Genomic DNA, 24,319 nt, shown 5'->3' on the forward strand with positions numbered 1-24,319 from the left:
AAAAAAAAAAAAAAAAAAAAATCCAGGTGAGAAGACAGGACAATTTGTTCAAAATCGTCATCACATGAGTTAGCACATGGAGAAAAAATACAAAGGGTAGATATTAGGAACATAGTGGTTACCTGAGGAAGGCGTGCCGGGAGCTTCCTCCTTCACGTGTTACATGCTTTGTTTGTTTGTTTGTTTTGTTTTTCTTTCTTTTTCTTTTTTTAACTTTTTTTTTAAAAGACGGGGTTTCACCATGTTGGCCACGCTGATCTTGAACTCCTGACCTCAGGTGATCCACCCGCCTCGGCCTCCCAAAGTGCTGAGATTACAGGCGTGAGCCACCGCGCCCGGCTGTTTGTTTTGTTTTTGAGACACTGTCTTGCTCTGTTGCCCAGGCTGGAGTACAGTGGTGCAACCACAGCTCATTGCAGCCTCAACCTCTTGGGCTCAGGCAATCCTCCCATCTCAGCCTCCCAAAGTGCTAGGATTATAGACATGAGCCACTGCACCTGCTCAATGTGTTACACAGTTCTATACCATTTAACTGTTTCTTTTTTTGAGATGGAGTTTCACTCCTGTCGCCCAGGCTAGAGTGCAATCTCATGATCTCAGTTCACCTCAACCTCTGCCTCCCGGTTCAAAGGATTCTTCTGCCTCGGCCTCCCGAAGTGTTGGGATTGCAGGCGTGAGCCACCACACCCGGCCAGAATTGTCTTAATCCCTCAGGTTTGCCTGGGGTGCCTGGGAAGAAGCCCTGCATGGGAAATCAGCAAACACGTGTTCCAGCCCAAGGCTGTGTGACCTTGGGGAGGTGAATGAGCCTTGCTGAGCCTATGTCCTGCTCTGTCAAACAAACAGCAATGGTGCTGTGCTCATCAAGGCCCCCAGCCCCTGCAGTGCCACCCGCCGTGGTGCCTCTGGCTGTGAGTGCTGCGCTGAGGCTTCCATGGTGTTTTCTAACGCCGCTGGGAACTCAGCCGGGCGCTGTGCCCATTCCTTAGCCGCCACGCCATGCTGTCATCTCAGCCTGAGCTTGGCGTCAACCAAACTCTCTGGATAGCTACGCCACAGACTGCTGTCAAGTCTGGTCATGCCGAGTGTGTGCTGGACAAGTCATATTTTTGTCTTCATTACCAAAATATTAAAAGTGCATCACAACTGATTTAGGAAAAAACAAACAAACAAAAAAATGAAGGCTGGGCATGGTGGCTCATGCCTGTAATCCCAGCACTTTGGGAGGCCGAGGTAGGCAGATCACAAGGTCAGGCGTTCAAGACCAGCCTGGCCAACATGGTGAAACCCCGTCTCTATTAAAAATACAAAAATTAGCTGGGCATGATGGTGTGTGCCTGTAATCCCAGCTACTCGGGAGGCTGAGACAGGAGAATCACTTGAACCCGGGAGGCAGAGGTTACAGCGAGCCCAGATCGTAGCACAGCACTCCAGCCTGGACGACCAGAGTGAGACTCTGTCTAAAAAAAAAAAAAAAAAAAGAAAAAACGCAAATCATTTTGCCTAACGCTGCTACTGTTTGCTCTACCCTTGTTTTCCCCAGTGATTATGTTTACAACTCAGTGGTAAGCAGAGCTCAATCACGTTTTCTTCTTTTGCTCACTGCTACATCCTAAGCATCTTCCCTTATTGCCTATTTTTGTTTGTTTGTTTTTGAGATAGAGTTTCACTCTGTTGCCCAGGCTGGAGTGCAGCGGCCCCATCTCGGCTGCAAACTCCGCCTCCCAGGTTCAAGTGATTTTCCTGCCTCAGCGTTCCCGGTAGCTGGGACTAAAGTTACCTGCCACCACGTCCAGCTAATTTTTCTGCTGTTTTTTTTTTTTTAACAGAGACGGGGTTTCACCAGGTTGGCCAGGCTGATCTTGAACTCCTGACCTCAGGCAATCTGCCTGCCTCGGCCTCCTGAGTAGATGGAACTACATGTATGTCCCACCGTGCCTGTCTCATCCTTATCTATCTATCTATCTATTTATTTATTTTGAGATGGAGTTTCGCTCTGTCGCCCAGGCTGGAGTGCAGTGGCACCATCTTGGCTCACTGCAACCTCTGCCTACTGGTTTAAGTCATCTCCTGCCACAGCCTCCTGAACAGCTGGGACTACAGGCATGTGCCACCATGCCCAGCTAATTTTTGTATTTTTAGTGGAGATGAGGTTTCATCATGCTGGCTAGGCTGGTTTTGAACTCCTAACCTCAAGTGATTTGCCTGCCTCAGCCTCCCAAAGTGCTGGGATTACAGGTGTGAGCCACCTTACCCTGCCTATTTTACTTATTTGCTTACTATTCATCTATCTCTTCCCATGAGGATGTGCACCCCAGGAGGTGGGGACTTCTTCTTGGTTCACTGCTTTGTCTCCAGCCCTTACACGGGACCTGGTACACAATAGATGCTCAATAAATAGTTTTTAGATAAATGGACAAATTAATCCCAATAGGTGGTTCCTGGGAAGGATGCTGGTTCTTGTTATAAATGGAGCCTACGGCCGGTGTGGTGGCTCACGCCTGTAATCCCAGCACTTTGGGAGGCCGAGGCAGGCGGATCACCTGAGGTCAGGAGCTCGAGACCAGCCTGACCGACATGATGAAACCCCATCTCTACTAAAAATACAAAATGAGCCAGGTGTGGTGGTGGATGCCTATAATCCCAGCTACTTGGGAGGCTGAGGCAGGAGAATCACTTAAACCTAGGAGGCGGAGGTTGCAGTGAGCCGAGATCGCGCCACTGCGCTCCTGCCTGGGTGACAAGAATGAAACTCCATCTCAAATAAATAAATAAATAAAGCCCACTTGAGGTTTCCAAAAGGAACCCAGCCTCAGAGTGGGGTCAGGCACATATTGGGTTTCCTCTACTAGAGGCAGTCGAGACCCAGGAAAGCCTGGGGCCTGCGTGGCCACCCCGTTCCCTTTGCTCCCTGGGGAGATAGTCCCAGGCACCAGTAGCCCAGGTCCATTTCTTACCTGCCAGCATCTCCATCCCATAACCAGAATCCTCGGACGGCAGCTGCCCAGGCATCGAGGCTGTCATTTCCTCAGAGGTGGGCGAGGGGTCTGAAGACAAAACTCCAAATGACATGGGTGTCCTCCACCTGCCACACTCCTGTCACTGTCCCTCAGGGACCACCCAGCCCACTCTGCCCACACACAAGGGTCCTTTCTTTCTCTCTGTTTTTTTTTTTTGTTTGAGACAGAGTCTCACTCTGTCGCCCAGGCTGGAGTGCAGTGCTGCCATCTCAGTTCACTGCAACCTCTGCCTCCCTGGTTCAAGTGATTCTCCTGCCTCAGCCTCCCCAGTAGCTGGGATTACAGGTGTCCACCACTACGCCTGGAACTGCAGGTGTGAGCCACTACGCCTGGCTAATTTTTGTATTTTTAGTAGAGACGGGGTTTCACCATGTTGGCCAGGCTGGTCTTGAACTCCTGACCTCAGGTGATCCACCCATCTTGGCATCCCAAAGTGCTGGGATTACAGGTATGAGACACCATGCCCAGCCTTTTTTTTTTTTTTTGAGATAGGGTCTCACTGTGTTGGCCAGGCTGGAGTGCAGTGGTGCGATCACAGCTCACTGCAGCCTCCAACTCCTGGGCTCAAGTGATCCTCCTCCCTCAGCCTCCTGAGTAGCAACACCTACAGGCACACACCACCACATCTGGCTAATTTTTTATATTTTTAGTAGAGATGGGGTCTTGCTATGTTGCCCAGGCTGGTCTTGAACTCCTGGCCTCAAGCAGTCCTCCTGTGTCAGCCACCCAAAATGCCGGAGTTACAAGCATGAGCCCCTGTGCCCGGCACCCTCTTGGCTTCTAACAGTCACCCCACGCTGAGGCTCCGGCGCCCAAATCTACCCTCTCCTCTGAAGACGTGGAAGGTAGGGCAGAGGGTAGGGCGAAACTCAGAACCTCTCAGGCCCAGCCTCACAAATCCCAGGGAAGCCGAGCCAGGAAGGTGAAGTTTGAGGGGACCTTCTGGAAGGTGAGAGCTGAGAGCACGGATTCGCAACACGGGCAGATGTGGCCAGAGAAAGCATTCACAATACCCCAAAGACTCTCAGAATCCACGGAGAGAAACAGCGGCCTGGAGGCCTCTTCTTCGCCAGGGCAGACCCTCGGGAGGCCAATGGTATGGCCCTGATCCCTGCAGGGGCTGGTCAGACGCCCGTCCCTTACCTGGGACGGTGACCTGAATGATGTCCAGATCCTCTGGCTCAATTTTGATCGGCCTTAGCCCGCCCAGCTCCCCAGAGGTTCCTGTAAAGAGGAAAGGAAGGATCCGGTCAAGTCTGGCATGAGCCTGGCTGGGCAGAGGGAGTCTTTCCAGAACATTCTGGCGTCTGTAACTTGTCAGTGAGGTTCTACCTAGGACAAGTCATGTCAGCCCCCGGCTCCTGCCCAGACCAGAACTGGAGGTCAGGGGAGCCCTCGGGCTAGGCTTAGGGGCTCTTATTTATTTATGTATTTGAGATGGTGTTTCACTCCTGTTACCCAAGCTGGAGTGCAATGGCAGGATCTCAGCTCACTGCAACCTGTGCCTCCTGGGTTCAAGCGATTCTCCTGCCTCAGCCTCCGAAGTAGCTGGGACTACAGGCACACGCCACCACGACAGGTTAATTTTTGTATTTTTAGTAGAGACGGGGTTTCTGTGTATTGGTCAGGCTGGTCTCGAACTACCGACCTCAGGTGATCTGCCTGCCCCGGCCTCCCAAAGCGCTGGGATTACAGGTGTGAGCCACTGCGCCCGGCCAGGGGCTCCAATTTACAGACCCGGTGACTGACGCTCCCCAGAGGCGAGGCTGCTGGTCCAGGAGCCTGGAGCCTGGGTCTGTGCATCGACAGGAGGCAGTGGTGATGCCAGCACCCAGGTCTCCATGCCCCTGACCCCAGCAGGAGCTCCCAGCATGCCTTGCACCTTGGTGCTGCAAGCCTGGGGGGGGTGCAGGCGGGCAGAGGGGGTTCATTAGCACTCCAGGCTCATGAGCTGAGTTGAGCTCCTCCCTAAGGCTGCCAGGTAGGGCTGGTGGTGGCCCTCCTGGCCCATGACACCCATGGCATGCCCTGTTCTTCTCACCTGGCCCGCAGTCTTCAGACATGCTGCCCTTGTCTGACCTGTGAAGGGAAGCCAGGAAATGACACCTGTCAGCCAAGTCCAGGAAATGACACCTGTCAGCCTGCCCAGCCTTGCCCCTCCAGGCAGTCGGGGGCCCACCGCGGCCCTCCCCCATCACCCCCTGGCCCCCAGGACGGTGCTCCCTACCCCCACCAGGGAGAGAGATCCCTTGTGCCCTGTCTCTGGGGACCACCATCTCCAGGGGTACCCGAGCCAGGCATCCGCTCACTCTTCTGGGGTGAGCCATCTGGGAGCTCTGGGGCTCCTGAGCTTGGCACAGTGGGGGTTTGATCACTGCTTGTGGGGGATTAAGACCTGCAGGGCCTGGAAAGGGTTAAGAATCTGGGGTGGGGCCTGGGGAGCAAAGGTAGCCAGGACCCTGGGACAGAAGATTTGGTTAATTCCCTCCCTCCCTCCCAGAGAACCGCAGGGAGAGGCCTGGCATGACATGGGGATTCTGAAATAAACAGCCCACCCCTGCCTCTAAGAGGTCAGAACGTGGTTGAGGGGTGCTGGTGGGTAGCTGCCAAGCTGAGCGCTGGGGCAGGGTCTGGTGGGCACTCGGGACAGGCATCGGACCTGATGTTAGGATGTATGTGTGCATGTAGGTATACACGTGTATGGGATATGCATACATGTATTTTTTTTTTGAGACGAAGTCTTGCTCTGTTGCTCAGGCTGGAGTGCAGTGGCACAATCTTGTCTCACTGCAACCTCTGCTTCCCGGGTTCAAGCAATTCTCCTGCCTCAACCTCCCAAGTAGCTGGGACTACAGGCACCTGCCACCATGCTCGGCTAATTTGTTTTGTATTTTTAGTAGAGACAGGTTTTGCCACGTTGGCCAGGCTGGTTTCGAACTTCTGACCTCAGGTGATCTGCCTGCCTCAGCCTCCCAAAGTGCTGGGATTACAGGTATGAGCCATCACACCCGGCCTCATGTATGTCTTTTTGAGACAAGGTCTTACTCTGCTGCCCAGGCTGGAGTGCAGCAGTGCGATCACAGCTCACTGCAGCCTTGACCTCCCAGGCTCAAGCGATCTTCCCACCTCAGCGTCCCAAGTAGCTGGGACCACAGGTACCAGCCATTACATCCAGCTTCCTTTTTATTTTTTGTAGAGACAAGAGTCTCACTATGTTGCCCAGGCTGGTGTCAAACTCCTGGGCTCAAGAGATCCACCCACCTCAGCCTCCCAAAGTGCTAGAATTATAGGAGTGAGCCACCAAGCCTGGCCTAGTGTGGGCATGTATTTATTTTGAGACAGGGTCTTGCTCTGTCATCCAGGCTGGAGTGCAGCGGCGCAATGTCAGCCCTCTGCAACCTCTCCCTCCCAGGTTCAAGCCATTCTCTTGCCTCAGCCTCTCGAGTAGCTGAGATTATAGGTGCACACCACCACATCCAGCTAATTTTGTGTTTTTACTAGAGACGGGGTTTCACCATGTTGCCCAGGCTGGTCTCAAACTCCTGGCCTCAAGAGAGTCACCCACCTCGGCTTCTCAAAGTGCTAAGGGTACAGGCGTGAGCCACCGCACCCGGCCTAGTGCGGGCATTTAGAGGCTTCTGAGGGAGGTGACATCTGCCTAGATCTTGGGGGCGGAAGAGTTCTCTAGGTGACAGTTTTCTAGGCAGAGGAAGTAGGTGAAATCTCTGTTTCCTCTAGCCCTCCCTTTGCACCTTCAAGGCCTGGTGGTGTGGTGGGAGCCGCCCTGGGTCTCTGGTCCCCCCTTGCAGGTAATGCTCCCTCAGCCCAGAGCAGGGCTGGCCGTGGGCCTCCGGGGTCGGGGTCTCACCGAGCACTCCCGGCCATGTCATGGATGCTGGCCCTAGAGACCTCTGCAGAGGTGTCCTCCGGTGGGCTGGCTGGCTCCAGCTTCGTGGTGTCTTTGGTAAACTTGTTCCCTGTGGGGAGAGTCAGGGAGGTCAGGGTGAAGGCCCTCTGGCCTCCTTTTGCTGCAGGACCGCTGGGTGAAGGTCTCCACGTGAAGCTCCTGGGGGAATCCCAGGGGTAGGGCCTTGCCTCTGCCCTTCCTTGTGAGCTCCACGTCCAGCCAACAGCCAGGAACGGGTCCTGGGGAGACGCTGCCCCCAGAAGGAGGAACAGCAGCCCTACTGCCAGAGGGGGCCAGAGATTTGAGAGAAGGGCAGGGGGAAGGGGAGGCAGCAACCAGAGACGGTTCGCCTGCGCTCCGACACACTGCGGGGGCTGAGCCCTCAGAAAAGGCCTGGGGCTTCCCCAAGGCTGCATCATGGGACCAGGCCCTCATCTCATTATTTCGTTGTGCCAGGAGCCCAGAGGAAGGTGCTCTTTTTTGTTTTGTTTTGTCTTTTGGGACAGACTTTCACTTTGTCGCCCAGGCTGGAGCGCAGTGGCGCGATCTCGGCTCACCGCAACCTCCGCCTCCTGGGCTCAAGCAGTTCTCCTGCCTCAGCCTCCTGAGTAGCTGGGATTACAGGTGTGCGCCACCACGCCCGGCCAATTTTTGTATTTTTAGTAGAGACAGGGGTTTCTCCATGTTGGTCAGGTTGGTCTCAGGTGATTCGCCCTCCTCGGCCACCCAAAGTGCTGGGATTACAGGCGTGAGCCAGCGCACCCGGCTGGAAGGTGTTCTTATCATCCCCATTTCACAGATGTGGAAACTGAAGCCCAGAAGACTTTTCCCAAAGTCACATAGCCAGTGGGAGGGAGGACCAGAACTGGGGTGCCAGATACAAAAAGATCTGCAATGCTTTGCTGCCCGGGAAGAGACTGTACCTCCCTTTTTTTTGAGACGGAGTCTTGCTCTGTCGCCAGGCTGGAGTGCAGTGGTGTGATCTCAGCTCACTGCAACCTGTGTTTCCTGGGTTCAAGCGATTCTCCTGCCTCAGCCTCCCAAGAAGCTGGGACTACAGGCGCCCACATCATGCCCAGCTGATCTTTTGTGTTTTAGTAGAGACGGTGTTTCACCACGTTGACCAGGATGGTCTCGATCTCTTGACCTTGTGATCCACCTGCCTCGGCCTCCCAAAGTGCTGGGATTACAGGCGTGAGCCACCGCGCCCGGCCAGAGCCCGCATCTTCCTCCTGGGACAGGTGTGCTGGCCCGCGGGCCACTGCATGTGCTCTGGAGTCGCACGGCTGGGCCTGCAGCCAGGGACCCGTGCCCACCTGGGTCCCTATCTGGTTCCTCTATCTGCACGTGAGGATAGAAATGGAGCTACCTTCATAGGATTGTTGGAATTCTATTAAAATAAAATATGCTGGCAGCTTCGAAGAGAGCCTGGCACAGGCTCAGGTTCACTAAGCTGGCACAGGGTAGTATCCAGCTTTAGTACTCTCTGTCCAGGGCACTCGAAGCTTCGAGGGGCTGTCCTGACAGTCTGTGAGCACCTAGGAGCCCGGGACCCATTTCTGTCCCAGGACACAGAAGCCACAGTCCAGCCTCCCTCCATCCCTGAGGGGAAGGGCTCGGGAGGACCAAGCTCAGGGTGGTTGGAGAATCAACTGCAAATTTCAGAATGGGCTAGATGGTCCCCACATACCTGTGAAAATTCGCTCATCAAACATCCTGGGGAGAGAGAGGAGACGGGCGTGAGAACGGTGTAGGCTAGAGGGCTCTCCCAGGGCTCGGGGAGATGACTCCAGGTCCCCTTCGGTGGAAGTCACTGAGTGACACAGGCACAGCCACAGACCTGGGCACCCGAGACACAGGCAGGCAGGAGAGGGCATGTCCGAAGTCTCAGAACCTCCCAAACCATTTATTTCTATTTCTGGAGAGAGAGTCTCACTTTGTTGCCCAGGCTGGAGTGCAGTGGTGCGATCTCGGCTCACTGCAACCTCCGCCTCCTGGGTTTAAGCGATTTTCCTGTCTCAGCCTTCCAAGTAGCTGGGATTATAGGTGCCCGCCAGCACGCCCTGCTAATTTTTGTATTTTTAGTTGAGACGGGGTTTCACCATGTTGGCCAGGCTGGTCTCAAACTCCTGACTTCAAGTAATCCACCCATCTCTGCCTCCCGAAGTGCAGGGATTATAGGTGTGAGCCACTGCGTGCGCCTGGCCTCATTATTTTTAATGTTTTTGTGGAGATAGGGTCTTGCTTTGTTGCCCAGCCTGGTCTAGAACTCCTGGCTTCAAGGGATTTCCCCACCTTGGCGTCCCAAAGTGCTGGAATTGCAGGCGTGAGCCACTACACCCGGTCTAGATACTGGACTTTTTTTTTTTTTTTTTTTTTTTTTGAGACATGGTCTGTCTCTGTCACCCAGGTTGGAGTGCAGTGGCATGATCACGGCTCACTGCATTCTTGACATCCCAGGCTCAGGTGATCCTCCTGCCTCACCCTCCCAAGTAGCTGGCAATGGATGCGTGTACCACCATGCCAGGCCAATTTTTGTATTTTTAGTAGACACGGAGTTTCACCATTTTGGCCAGGCTGGTCTCGATCTCCTGACCTCAGGTGATCCACTCACCTCGACCTTCCAAAATTATGGGATTACAGGCATAATCCAGGCCACCTCATCTAGCCTATTTTTTATTTTTTGAGATGGGGTGTCACTCTGTCACCCAGGCTGGAGTGCAGTGGCACGATCATAGCTCACTACAGCCTCAAACTCTGGTGCTCAAGTGATCCTCCCGTCTCAGCCTCCAAGTAGCTGGGGACTATAGGCACCTGCCACCACGCCTGGTTAACTTTTTAAATTTTTTTTGCAGAGACGGGGTCTCACCATGTTGCCCGAGCTGGTTTCAGGCCTGTTTTATGTAAATGAGGCACAGAGTGGTTAAGTAACTCGCCCAAGGACACCCAGCTAGGAAATGTCTGTAAGTACACTGAGGCCCTTGATGATGTTTTTATTCATGAGAGAAATGAGGTCAAGGAAAAACACCTCATGCTTATTAAACATGTGCTATGTGTCAGTTTTTCACGTTATGTTAGGAAACCCCCTGGGTGGGGGGCATCAATGTCCCTTTTCCTTTTTTTTTTCTTTAAGAAACAGGGCCTTGCTCTGCCACTCAGGCTATGCAGGCCTGGGCCACATAGCAAGATCCCATCTCTACTCAAAAAATAAATTACCAGGTGCCTGATCAGGCCAGACACTGTGCCTGCATTTTCCAGTCAATCCTCAAAAGACCCAGAAGGAAGAGGCTGCACAGCTACGCTAAGGAGCTATAACAGAATCCTCTCCCAGGCCTGTCCGATTCTCTGCTGAGTTAGAGAACCTGTTCATTGTGCCCCTGCTCCATCATTGCCTCCCCAGGTCCCCGCTCAGCGCAGATGCCCCCAAACCCCAAGCCCAAGCCATGCCTGGAGTGGAAGGTCAGACCCCTACACCCACCCGCTGCACCCTTTTTTTTTTTTGGTATTTTTAGTAGAGACGGGGTTTCACCATATTGGCCAGGCTGGTCTCGAACTCCTGAGCTAGTGATCTGCCCACCTCAGCCTCCCAAAGTGCTGGGATTATAGGCATGAGCCACTGCGCCCGGCCTCTTTTTTATTTTTGAGATGGAGTCTCCCTCTGTCACCCAGGCTGGAGTGCAGTGGCGTGATCTTGGCTCATTGCAGCCTCTGCCTGCCGGGTTCAAGATCTTGGCTCATTGCAGCCTCTGCCTGCCGGGTTCAAGAGATTCTCCTGCCTCAGCATACCAAGTAGCTGGGTTACAGGCATGCACCACCACACCTGGCCGATTTTTGTATCGTTAGTACAGACGGGGTTTTGCCATGTTGGCCAGGCTGGTCTCGAACTCCTGGCCTCAAGCGATCTGCCCGCCCTGGCCTCCCAAAGTGCTGGGATTACAGGCGTGAGTCACCGTGCCCAGCCCCACCCGCACCTCTTAATGATGAAGTGGATGCTGTGCCTCTCCTCCAGAATCCGCTTCAGCTTGGGGACTCCGTAAGTGCAGGGGCGCTTGAAGGGGATCTTGTCGGGGATGCCCACGATCTCCACAGCCTCCGGGTCGCAGGCGATCTTCCGGTAGGGCACGGGGACCATGTGGTCCAGGCCTAGGGCTTCCGCTGGAAAGATAACCAAACAGCAAGGCTGAGTGTGAGACAGGCTGCAGGGTGCGCAGGACCCGGGGCTGCGGTCACCATCACTCCCACCAGCCCTACTCCACTCTGGCCATGTAGTGGCCATAGGGATCCTGCAGAAATGTCAAATCATGTCACTTTTTTTTTTTGAGACGGAGTCTCCCTCTGCTGCCCAGGCTGTAGTGCAGTGGTGTGATCCCAGCTCATTGCAACCTCCACCTCCCAGGTTCCAGCGATTCTCCTGCCTCAGCCTCCCAAGTAGCTGGGACTACAGGTGCCCACCACCATGCCTGGCTAATTTTTTGTATTTTTAGTAGAGACAGGGTTTCACCATGTCAGCCAGGATGGTCTCGATCTCCTGATCTTGTGATCCACCCGCCTCGGCCTCCCAAAGCGCTGGGATTACAAGCGTGAGCCACCATGCTCAGCCCATGTCACTTTTATGTTAAGAAATTGGCTGGGCTGGGTGCGGTGGTGCATGCCTGTAATTCCAGCACTCTGGGAAGCTGAGGTGGGCAGATGGCTTGAACCCAGGAGTTCAAGACCAGCCTGGACAACACAGCAAGATGCCATCTCTGCAAAGAGTAAAAAATAAAAAGCTAGGCGTGGGGGTGCACGCCAGTAGTCCCTGCTACTCTGGAGGCTGAGGTAGGAGAATCACTTGAGCCTAGGAGTTCAAAGCTGCAGTGAGCCAAGATCATGCCACTGCACCCCAGGCTGGGCAACAGAGTGAGACCCTGTCTCTAAAAAAATAAAATAAAAAATGTCCAGTGGCTCCCATCTCATTTGGTGACAGCCAAAGTCCTGCCTATGTGACTTCATCACCTCTGACATCATCTGCCCCCTCTCATGCCTCTGTGTGCTCCCCTCAGCCCCCTGCCACTCCCTTGGTGCTTCCCCCACCCTCGCCAGGGGCATACACTCAGTTTAAGGCCTTTGTACTTGTTCTTCTGTCTTCCCAGATCCCTTTCTCCCAGAAATCCACAAACATCCATCTGTCCATTCATCTAATCATCCATCCATCCGTCAGTCCATCCATCTGCCCATCCATCCATCCATCCATCCATCCATCCGTCCGTCCGTCCATCTATCCATCCATCCATCTAGCCATCTGTCCATCCATCTGCCTATCCATCCATTAGTCTATCCATCTATCCATCCGTCCATCTGCCCATCCATCCATCCATCCGCCCATCCATCCATCTATCCATCCATTCATCCATCTTCCCATCTATCCATCCATCTGACCATCCATCGGCCCATCCATCCATCCATCCATCTGCCCATTCAACCATCTGCCCATCCATCCATCCATCCATCCACCCACTCACCCCTCCTTCCATCCATCCTTCCACCCACCCACCCTCCATCCATCCACCCATCCATCCGTCTGTCCATCCATCCATCTGTCCATCTATATGTCCATTCATCTGCCTGTCCGTCTGTCCATCCATCCATCCATCCATTCATCCATCTGCCCATCCATACATCCATCTGCCCATCCATCTATCTATCCATCCATCTGCCCATCCATCCATCCATCTGCCCATCCATCCATCCATCCATCCATCCATCTGCCCATCCATCCATCCATCCATCCATCCATCTGCCCATCCATCTATCCATCCATCCATCCATCCATCTGTCCACCCATCCATCCATCTGCCCATCTATCTATCCATCTATCCATCCATATGCCCATCCATCCATCCATCCATCCATCCATCCATCCATCCATCCAACCATCCATCCATCCATCTGCCCATCCATCCATCCATTCGTCCATCCATCCATCCATCCATCCATTCATCTGGCCATCCATCTGTCCATCCATCCATCCATTCATCTGGCCATCCATCTGTCCATCCATCCATCCATCCATCCATCCATCCGTCTATCCATCCTATCCATTGTTCTATCCATCTATCCATCCACCCATCTATCTTTCCTTCCTTCCTTCCTTCCTTCCTTCCTTCCTTCCTTCCTTCCTTCCTTCCTTTCCTTCCTTCCCTCCCTCCCTCCTTTCAGGTGTTTGCTCAAATAGCACCTTGGCAGCCTCATGCGGCCCCTCCATCCCTCATTCTCTCCCCTGCTGTGTCTGTCATCCATTGCTCATCACCTGACGTTACATCCACAATCATCTCTATGCGTGTTCGCTATCTGGAAAGGAAGCTGCATAAGAACAGGGGCTTTGGCCAGGTGTGGTGGCTTATGCCTGTATTCCCAGCACTTTGGGAGGCCACGGTGGTTGGGGAATGCTTGAGCCCAGGAGTTCAAGACCAGCGTGGGCGACACAATAAGCAGCCATCTCTATAAAAATAGAAAAAATGAGCTGGGCATGGTGGAGCATGCCTGTAATCCCAGCTACTTGGCAGGCTGAGGCAGGAGGATCACTTGAGCCCAGGAGTTCAAAGATGCAGTGAGCTGTGATTGCACCACTACACTCTAGCCTGGGCAACAGAGTGAGACTGTCTAAAATAGAGTAGGCGTTGTTTCCTGCCTTGCCATTGTGACCTCAATGGGGCTGGGCACACACTAAGTGCTTTCTGCATAGTCAGTATACAAATGGCTAAAGGAGGTGCCCAAGCTTGAGGCTGGCTCTTGGCAGGTGACTGGTTGCACACGTGAGCACAGGTGTGTCCCTTCTTGCAGGGAGGAGCTCAGCACGCCCTCCATTCACCAGCGCCATAAACAAGACACACCCAGAAGCTGACAGCTGTGCCAACAGCCAAGCAGACAGAATCCAGGCTCATGACCTGGTTACTTGCTCTGTTTTTCCTGACTTACGCCATTTCAGTCATTCACTTTCACCCCAGCTCCACCTTTTCATTCATTCATTCACCAAATACTTTTTTTTTTTTTTTAAATCTGACGGAGTCTCGCTCTGTTGCCCAGGCTGGCGTGCAGTGGCATAATCTTGGCTCACTGCAACCTCTGCCGACCAGGTTCAAGTGATTCTCCCTGCCTCAGCCTCCCAAGTAGCTGGGATGACAGGCATGGGCCACCACGCCCAGCTAATTTTTTGTGTTTTTAGTAGAGACCGGGTTTCACCATGTTGGCCAGGCTGGTGTTGAACTACTGACCTCAGATGATCCGCCGGCCTTGGCCTCCCAAAGTGCTGGGATCACAGGCGTGAGCCACCGCGTCCAGCCCAGCACCAAATACTTTTAAAGCACCTACTATGTTCCTGACACAAGCTGGTACTTACTTTCTTTCTTTTTTAGAGACAGGGTGTTGCTCTATTGCCCAGGTTGAAGTGCGGTGGTGCAATCATAGCTCACTGCAGCCTCGACTTCTAGCTAAAGTGATCCTCCCGCCTCAGCCTTTTGAATAGCTAGGACTACAGGCATGGGTTACTATGCCCAGCTATTTATTTTTTATTTTTTGGAGAGATGGGGTCTTGCTATGTTGCCCAGGCTGATCTTGAACTCCTGGGCTCAAGTGATCCTCCTGCCTCAGCCTCCCAAAGTGCTGAGATTACAGGATGAGCCAGTGCTCCTGGCTGCAAGCAAGTACTTTCACGGGTCACCCATCCCCCCAAGGCTGGCCTGACCATCCACTTCACTCCTGCCTCCTCCTGTGACCTTGGACGGGGCCTTGACATGCTGTCCTCCGAGCCGGCTCCCACATCTCCTGGCTGCTCCCTGTCCTCGTCCTAGCCGTGCTGCACATGCTTTGTCTGTGTTCCTACAAGTGCCCGCCCAGAGCTGGACCTCCCTCCAGCCCTGCCTGGGCCCTCCCTTGGGTGCCTTTGACATTGTTTTCCTGTTGATGCAGCAGCCCCAGTCTGCGTTGGTGGCTTTGGCATCCAGATTCCACTGAGAAGTCACACTTAGCTCATTGTCAGATTAAACCCTCGAAATCTCAACAGCTGGGAAAGCATCTCTTCCCACAAGCCCCCACCTCCCACACCAGCAGCAACCCCAGCCCCAGCCCCAGCCCTTGAGCAATCCTTTGAGTCGCTGCAATTTCATCTCTGTCCGGTTCATCTGGTTTACTGGGGCTTGTTTTTCCAGCAGCGGGGAGATTCAGCGGACAGAGGGCCGACTCCCCAACCCTGCTGTTACTCCTTGGGAAGGGGCTGGCTTCATGCAGCGCCACCTTGCACCATCCTTGGTCCCTCACCTGGTCCTAGCATCTTCCCAGAGGACATGTCCTCAAGGCTTCCTGAAGCCTAACATTTCCCCCAGTTCTTCTTCTTCTTATTATGTTTGAAATGGAGTCTCACACTGTCACCAGGCTGGAGTACAGTGGCGCAATCTCAGCTCACTGCAACCTCTGCCTCCTGGGTTCAAGCGATTCTCCTATCTCAGGCTCCCGAGTAGCTGGGATTACAGGCACACCACCACGCCTGGCTAATTTTTGGTATTTTTAGTAGAGACAGTGTTTCATCATGTTGGTCAGGCTGGTCTCGAATACCTGACCTCATGATCCACCCACCTCAGCCTCCAAGTGCTGGGATTACAGGCATGAGTCACCGAGCCCGGCCCCCAGTTCTTATTTTCCTGTTTCTTCCATCTCTACACCGCCTGCACCGTCGCTGGCCCAATTCACCCAGATTTGGTGGCTGGTAGAGCTAGGACCAGGAGTTCCTTACCCATGATCGGTGGGATGCCTTGGGCTGCCAAATCCCATCCCCACCACCATGGGGACCCCAGTACTCCCGGGTAGCTGCCTTCCCCCCCGCACAGCTCTCCAGAGAGCGCTCTGGCTTATGGGGAACAAAGTCTTGACCACTCCACACCCAGTACTCCTTGGATATGACCCAGGAACTGACATTTGGAAAAGGCTTGGCATTCTGGAAAGTCCAGTGCATGGGACATGCCAGAACACTGGCCTGGGCGGAACCCTCCCAAGGCAGGCAGAGCCGGCTCCTCCTTGGCTCCCCTCCCCACCTGGCTCACACCTGCCCGGGGCGGGGAGAGACTCAGGGGCAGGTGCAGACAGCCCTTTGCCGTACTGAGGAGTAAGGAGGCATGGCCGGGCCAGGGTGACCACATCAAAGGCAGCTGGCTACCCCAGGCTCCTCACTAAGGCCTCTGGAGTCTCGTTCAACCCTATCCCAATGTGGAAAGTCCAGCCCACATGCAGAGGTGCCCCAGCTGTGGTCTGAATCACAGTGCACCTCCTCCATGAAGCCCCCACTGACTTCTGACTTCCCGACCTATTGAGATTGTATCTTCCTGGGAATTATCCTCTCTTTCTCTTTTTTTTTTTGGAGAGAGAAAGTCTCACTCTGTTGCCCAGGCTGGAGTGCAGTAGCACGATATTGGCTCACTGCAACCTCCACCTCCAGGGTTCAAGTGATTCTCCTGCCTCAGCCTCCCGAGTAGTTGGGATTACAGGGGCCTGCCACCACGCCATGCCCAGTTAATTTCTGAATTTCTGTAGAGACGGAGTTTCGCCATGTTGGCCAGGCTGGTCTTGAACTCCTGAGCTCAAGTGACTCACCCGCCTTGGCCTCCCAAAGTGCTGGGATGACAGGCGTGAGCCACTGCACCTACCACTTGCATTTTCTTTCCAGAGTGAGGTGGGCTGTCATCTGCTCTGACCCTGACTCTGTCTTGGGTGCTAGGGACAAAGAGAGGGGTCAGGTGCAGTCCTGGCCCTCAGGGAGACAGCGGCAGACAAGGGGGCATCAAGTTCCCAATGTGTCACGGGACACGGTGGCTCACCCCTGTCATCCCAGCACTTTGGGAGGCTGAGGTGGGCAGATCACGAGGTCAGGAGTTCGAGACCAGCCTGACCAACATAGTGAAGCCCCGTCTCTACTAAAAATACAAAAATTAGCTGGGTGTGGTGGTACACACCTATAATCCCAGCTACTCAGGAGGCTCGGGCAGGAGAATTGCTTGAACCTGGGAGGTGGAGGTTGCAGTGAGCCGAGACTACCGCACTCCTACCTGGGCATAGCGCAAGACTCTGTCTCAAAAAAAAAAAAAAAAAAAGTTCCCAGTGTGTCACAGAGAGGGAACCATCAGGGTACCCAGGCCTACCCAGCCCAGGCTGGGCACTGAAAGGCGTCCTGGAGGAGGTGACACCCAAGATGAGTCTCAAAGAACAATTAGGAATTTGTCCGTAAAACATGAAAACAGTATGCCAGGCAGAGGGCACAGCACGGGTAAAGCCAGGGAGGCAGGAAATGGCATGCTGTCATACGGGACTTGCACGTGAAGCCAACAGAGATTTTTCTGGGCCCTATGAGTGGTTCCCCTGACAGGCAATCTGTTCTGTTTGTTTTTTTGTAGAGAGCTTGTGTTGTCGCCCAGGCTGGAGTGCAGCGGTGTGATCATAGCTCACCACAGCCTCAACCTTCTGGGCTTAAGCAATCCTCCCCCCGCAACCTCCAGGTAGCTAAGACCACAGGCGTGTGGTTAATTTTTAATTTTTTTTTTAGATGGAGTTTTGCTCTTGTTGTCCAGGCTGGAGTGCAGTAGCATGATCTTGGCTCACTGCAACCCGCACCTCCTGGGTTCCAGCAAATCTTGTGCCTCAGCCTCTTGAGTAGCTGGGATTACAGGTGTGTATTACCACACCCAGGTAAGTTTTGTATTTTCAGTAGAGACAGAGTTCTGCCATGTTGGCCAGGCTGGTCTCAAACTCCTGATCTCAGGTGATCCGCCTGCCTCCGCCTCCCAAAGTGCTGGGATTACAGGCATGAGTCACCGCATGTGGCCTAATTTTTAAAATTTTTTTGTAGAGATGGGCGGTCTCACTATGTTGCCCAGGCTGGTCTTGAACTCCCGGCCTCAGGTGATCCTCCCACCATGGCCTCCCAAAACGCTGGGATGCCAGGCATGAGTCACTGCATCCGGCCCCCGGACAGGCAATCTCTGCCCCCAACCTGCCCCGCTCCCCCCCGCCGAGCCCAGGTCTGGGGCTTTGCCATCAGTTCCGCCCCCTGAAGAATCTGGAAGGGAAATATTGACACAACCACCCCCTACCCAGACAGGAGGAGCCCGAGCCGGATGACATTAGCGTTGCCGGCGCGCGGGAGCCAGCATATGGCTCCCGCTGCCGTGTTGGGGAACACGAGTGATTGCCACGTAATGAGATGCTCAACACGGCTGCTGGGGCCACACGGCGGGCCGCGCCGCCCACTCACCATATCTGCTGTTAAACAGGATCTGCACACACTCCCGGAGCGTGTTGATGTCTTCGGTTTCCTTTATGAAGGCGTCCCACTTCTCTATCAAAACACAGGAGGCACAAGTGAGCAGGGCCTCCAGGGACAGTCGCACGCCCTCCACCGGCCGCGACCCCCAGGCTTTTACCTCCAGAGCCCCCGAGGCCGGCCCCAGCCCACAGCCCTTCCACCCTCTCCCACGGAGTGTACATGAAGGCAGGGTGCTCTGATGGTCCCCCATCTGCCCTCTCCTCCTGCTCTGACATTGCCTCTGGCCTCTCCCACGGGTGTGGTGTCAGTGCTGGCTCAGCCTGTCCACCCCGAGCCCATCCTACCCCAGACATACAGGAGGCAGGAAGAGTAGTCCTCCCAGCAGAAAAAGAGGTCAAGCCTTTTTTTTTTTTTTTTTTTTTGAGACGGAGTCTCGGTCTGTTGCCCAGGCTGAAGTGTATTGGCGTGATCTCAGCTCACTACAATCTCTGCCTCCTGGGTTCAAGGATCCCCCTGTCTCACTCAGCCTCCCAAGTAGCTGGAACTATAGGCACGCACCACCACGTCCAGCTAATTTTTTATACTTTAGTAGAGACAGGGTTTCACCATGTTGGCCAGGATGGTCTCGAACTACTGATCTTATGATCTGCCCGCCTTGGCCTCCCAAAGTGCTGGGATTATAGGCGTCAGCCACCGAGCTCGGCCCCCGCCAACCCCCCCCTTTTTTTTGAGATGGTGTCTCACTCTGTTACCCAGGCTGAAGTGCAGCGGCCCAGTCTAGGCTCACTACAACCTCTGTCTCCCAGGTTTGAGTGATTCTCCTGCCTCAGCCTCCAGAGTAGTTGGGATTACAGATGCATGCCACCATATCTGGCTAATTTTTGTATTTTTGTGTGTGTGTGTGTGTGTGTGTGACAGAGTCTTGCTCTGTTGCCAGGCGCCAGGCTGGAGTGCAGTGATGTGATCTCAGTTCACTGCAACCTCCACCTTCCGGGTTTAAGCAATTCTCCTGCCTCAGCCTCCCGAGTAGCTGGGATTACAGGTGTGCACCACCACGCCCAGCTAATTTTTTGTATTTTTAGTAGAGATGGGGTTTCACCACATTGGCCAGGCTGGTCTTGAACTCCTGACCTCAGGTGATCCACCTGCCTCGGCCTCCCAAAGTGCTGGGATTACAGGCGTGAGCCACTGTGCCCAACCTGAGGTTGAGTATTTCATTTTTTAATTTAAATTAAAAAAAAAATTAGAGATGGGGTCTCACTGTGTTGCCCAGGCTGGAGGGTAGTGGTGCAACCATAGCTCACTGTAGCCTCAAACTCCTAGGTTCAGGTGATCCTCCCGCCTCGGCCTCCCAAGCAGCTGCGATGACAGGTATGAGCCACCACTCCAGCTGTTTTTTTTCTTTTCTTTTCTTTTTTACAGACAGGGTCTCACTCTGTTGCCCGGACTGGAGTGCAGTGGTGTGATCATAGCTCACAGCAGCCTCCAACTCTTGGACTCAAACGATCCCCCCACTGCAGCCTCCCGAGTAGCTGAGAGTACCGGTGCCCACCACCACGTCTGGCTAAGGCCTGAGTCTTGCTCTTGGGAATCTAATCCTTGTACCTCCTACATTTGAGGTCTCACTCAGCACTGGCCTTCTTGGTTTCCCCTAAAAGCTCAGCTCTGCTGGCCTCTCAAAACCTCTGTCTTGATTGAATAATACGTGATTGTTGATGCATTTATAATCAATAAAAGTAACAACTTTAATTTGTTAAGTGCTTATCTGTGATAAGTACTTTATATATATATACATTATCTTATTTAATTCCTTATGACAAGTTATAAATAAAGATATTATTCCCATTTTGCAGATAGGAAAACTGAGGCTCAAAGAAGCTGAGTATCTTGCTTGCGATAACCCAGTGAGATTCTATCCCAGCTTGTGCCCCCTGGCCCACGGGCCCGTCATGCTGCTGTTCCATGCTGATATTCAGGTCCTGTTCCCACCAAGGCTAGACTTTGTTTGGGGCAGTGGCAGTGGAGAGAGTGGGGAGGGGGGCGGGTCTCCATTCTGATCCCAGGAGACTGGGTTTTCTTTCTTTCTTAAAATTTTATAGAGATGGAGTCTCACAAGGTTGCCTAGGCCGGTCTAGGACTTCCAGCCTCAAGTCATCCTCCCACTTCCGTCTCCCAAAGCACTGGGATTACAGGTGTGAGCCACCACACCTGGCCTAGGACTGGGTTTTCTTACAGAACCTCTGCCTGGAGGTGAAACTGAGGGCCTCACAAAGCAAAACTGCTGGTAAGTCCTGCTACGTTCTTTCTTGGTATAACAGAATCCCACGCTTTTCTATACTCAGGCCTTCTGTGTGATACTTTAAAAATCCGTCCACATTTTTTGTTTTTTTTCGTATATGTATTGATTCCTTTAAACGGTAGAGTTTAACTCCTCTTCCACTGAGGGCAGGCTGGATCGTGTTTCTGGCTTCTAACGGATAGAATATGGCAGAAGTGACAGTAATTTCTGAGGGTGGGTCATAAAAGCCATGTGGCGTCCTTCTTCCTCTCTTTTGGATCAAGAACTCTGCAGGGAACCGGCGGCCATGTTGTGAGGATGCTCAAGCAGCCCCACCAAGGCTGGCCCACATGGTGGGAACAGAGGCCTCCTGCTAACAGCTCCATGAATGAGCTCAGAAGCATCTCCTCCAGCTCCAGCTGAGCTCTTGGATGACGGCAGCCCCCGCCAACATCTTGACTGCAACCTCATGAGAGACCCTGACCCAGCACTGCCCAGCTCGGCCGGTCCTGAATTCCCAACCCCCAGAAACTGTGAGGTAATAAACACTTGTTTTAAGTTCCATTTGGGGGTTACTTATTTTTTGTTATAACTTTTTTTAGAGATAGGGTCTTACTGTTGCCCAGGCTGGAGTGCAGTGGTGCAATCATAGCTCACTGCAGCCTCCAACTCCTGGGCTCGAGTGATCCTCCTGCCACAGCCTCCCAAGTAGCTGGGACTACAGGTAGGCACCACCACATTCATCTAATTTTTCTTATTTTTTGTAGAGGCAGTGTTTCACTGTGTTGCCCAGGCTGGTCTCAAACTCCTGGCCTCAGGCAGCTCTCCTGCCTCGGCCTCCCAAAGTGCTGGGATTATAGGCGTGAGCCACCGTGCCTAGTCTGGGGTAGTTTATCACACAGCAATGATAACTAGTACACCCCGCTTTACTCACAGCTGCCTGAGCACAGCTGTTCCTCCTTTCTCTCACAAAGACCCAGGAGACACATTTCCATTCCAGTGAGCACCGCCTCCAGCCCCCGATTCCCACTCAGGCCAGGGTGCTGCGAGGGCGCTGTCCTACCTGACTTGTCATGGACGATGGAAAAGAGAATGCGCTTGGAGGCATGGACGTTCTGGATGAGAGGCCCACCAGGCCCCGGGGGCTTCTGTCCTGGACAAGGCAGAGAAGGAAACAGGTTCCAGGTGGGCCCCAAGAGGGTTCCCCAGAGCTGGCCCCAGCGCACAGGCCCTGGCTCTGGGGTAATAGCCTCATCTGCCAGGGAGACCCCAGAACTGATTCCTGTGATCGCCAACTCAGGGCAAAGTCCCTGACCAGAGGCCTAAGATATTCTGCACCAGAATCTGCCAGCCAAAAGCCAGATTATCAAGAAAGGGATGTCAGAGGCACTTTTTCCGGGTAAGAACACTTGTTTTACGTGTATAAGCTTGAAGCCCTGGTCAGCTCACATATTTGGGCTTTTTGCCCCTTAGAATAATAATAAGTAATAATCATAGTGAATATGACTTATAAGCACCTACTACAAGCCAAGCATTAGACCCAGGGCTATTTTTTATTTATTTATTTTTGGTAGAGATAGGATCTTGCTATGTTGCCCAGGCTGGTCTTGAACTCCTGGGCTCAAGTGATCCTTCCGCCTCAGCCTCCCGAAGAGCTGGAATTACAGGTGCGCCTGGCCAGACCAGTGCTTTAACACAGCAACTCTCAAACTCGAGCACATTGGAACACTTGGCAGAGTTGTGCAAAGAGACTACAGGGTCCCTTCCCCAAAGCTTCAGATTCAGCCTCACTGCAGTGGGGCCTGAGAATGTGGATTTCTAACCCTCTCTCGGGAGATGCTATTGCCACCGATCTGTGACTTAATCATGATAGCACTTCTGGGAAGCAGGTCCTGCTAGCATCCCCATTTTATAGAGGAAAAAACTGAGGCTGAGAGTAGAGATCTGCCCAGGATACACAGCCACTAAGCAGAGGAGCCAGGAGATGAGTCCAGGTGCTCCTCACCTGCAGCTGTTCCTTTTGTCCTGTCCACCCCGGGGCCTACTTTCCCCAGTGCCCTTAATCAGGCTGGGTATGCAGTGGGTCTTATTGAATTGCAGTGCGTCCTCATTGGATGCATGGGCATGACTCGTATGCCTCCTTCCTTTATAGCACGTGATGTGGATCTCCCACTTTTGACACCTGAAATATTGCTGGTGCTCTTTTTTTTGGAGGCAGAGTTGTGCTCTGTCACCCAGGCTGGGGTGCAGAGGTGCAATCATAGCTCAATACAGCCTCAGCCTCCTGGCCTCAGGCGATCCTCCTGCCTCAGCCTCCTGAGTGGCTGGGACCCAGGGAGTCCTCACAGGCATCTCTTAGTCCAAGGCCAAGGACATCATTCACAGATGGCTGAGCAGAGACCCAGGGTCCCAGGGGGTCTCAGCCCGGACACCATCTGTCCAGCCCCATCCCCATGCCCAGACATGGCTCCTTCCAACCTAGGAGGGCCTGGGCATCCTGCCCTGCCCTGGGAGGATGTCCCCTGAACACGTGACCTCTGTCCCACCCCCATACTTGGAGATCCCAGCAGCAGTGTTACCACAACAGTCGGAGAAATCTTGGGCACTGGCAGCCTTGGGCTCTGGCACGGGCCGGCCCAGGCCCAGGTCGCTGGGGGCAAGGGGGTAGGAAGGCGGCTCCTGCTTCAGCTCTCGGATGGCGTGGTTGGGGAGCGTCGTGCTGTACAGGAAGCTGGCCACGGAGGAGGAGGTGGCAGTGGGGGGAAGGTCCTGGGGTGGCACCTTGGGGGCCTGGCCATGCAGGCCACAGTCCCGTGACCCCTTGGGTATCAGGGAGACACCGTTCAGCTCCACCAGGGCCTTCGAGTCCCGCCCGCCATCCTCAAGTGGCCTGGGTAAAGGAGAGGACACATGGACAGCTTTGTACATCTGTTTTACATATTGCATCTCTTCCTCTGCAACCCTGAATCCCCACCCCTTACAGAACACGGTGGCCCCAGGAGGAGGGCAGGACAGGAGCTAGTCTTTCACTTTACAGGTGGGGATGCCGCTCAGAGGTGGGAATGGTGTCCAGGGCCACAGATCTGGGCCACCGGAGGACCTGGGCACAGCACCTCTGCTCCAGTCCACAGATCAGGTCCTGCCAGGTGCAGCCGACTGCCTCCTATCTCCCGCTGCACCCCTCCCCTTCCCTGCTTCCACATTGCCTGGGGCGCCTCGCAGCAATGGACTCAGCCTTAAAGCCCCCAGGCTGCTTTCCTGGCTCTCCTAATTGGAGCTGCCTCAGACCAGCCTCAAAAACCTAATCTTCTGTGGGTCCCTAATTAACCCTGGATTTACAACCTGAGCAAGCACACGACGTGGTTCTCCCGCTTCTGACACCTAAAAATGCCACCTTTTTTTTGAGATAGAGTTTTGCTCTGTCACCCAGGCTGGAGTGCAGTGGCGTGATCTTGGCTCACTGCAACTTCTGCCTCCCAGGTTCAAGTGATTCTCCTGCCTCAGCCTCCCAGGCAGCTGAGACAACAGGTGCATGCCACCACGCCCAGCTACATTTTGTTTTTTGTACTTTTAGTAGAGACGGGGTTTCACCATATTGGCCAGGCTGGTCTCGAGCTCCTGACCTCGTGATCCACCCACCTCTGCCTCCCAAAGTGCTGGGATTATAGGCATGAGCCACTGTGCCCGCCCCCCCAACTTTTTTTTTTTTTTAAGAGACAGGCCTTGATCTATTGCCCAGGCTCGAGTGCAGTGATACAATCACAGCTCACTGCATCCTCAAATTCCTGGGCTCAAGCAATCCTCTTGCCTCAGCCTCCTGAATAGCT

General features: G+C 53.7%; 1 protein-coding gene across 1 annotated transcript in view; it reads right to left on the reverse strand.

Moving 5' to 3' along the window:
• Nucleotides 1-24,319, reverse strand: part of GTF2IRD1 (GTF2I repeat domain containing 1) — a 150,847-nt gene that overhangs the window by 58,757 nt on the left and 67,771 nt on the right. The window contains exons 6-14 of the mRNA XM_032254890.1: nt 23,072-23,382; nt 21,556-21,645; nt 18,203-18,286; nt 10,899-11,082; nt 8,618-8,643; nt 6,889-6,997; nt 5,062-5,099; nt 4,164-4,244; nt 2,958-3,047 (exon numbers count right to left, since the gene is read on the reverse strand). Coding sequence (XP_032110781.1) covers nt 2,958-3,047; nt 4,164-4,244; nt 5,062-5,099; nt 6,889-6,997; nt 8,618-8,643; nt 10,899-11,082; nt 18,203-18,286; nt 21,556-21,645; nt 23,072-23,382 — 1,013 coding nt within the window. The remainder of the gene's footprint in view (nt 1-2,957; nt 3,048-4,163; nt 4,245-5,061; nt 5,100-6,888; nt 6,998-8,617; nt 8,644-10,898; nt 11,083-18,202; nt 18,287-21,555; nt 21,646-23,071; nt 23,383-24,319) is intronic.

Source organism: Sapajus apella, unplaced genomic scaffold (assembly GCF_009761245.1).
Source record: "Sapajus apella isolate SASKATOON/1434 unplaced genomic scaffold, GSC_monkey_1.0 scaffold88, whole genome shotgun sequence".
NCBI classification, from domain to species: Eukaryota; Metazoa; Chordata; class Mammalia; order Primates; family Cebidae; genus Sapajus; species Sapajus apella.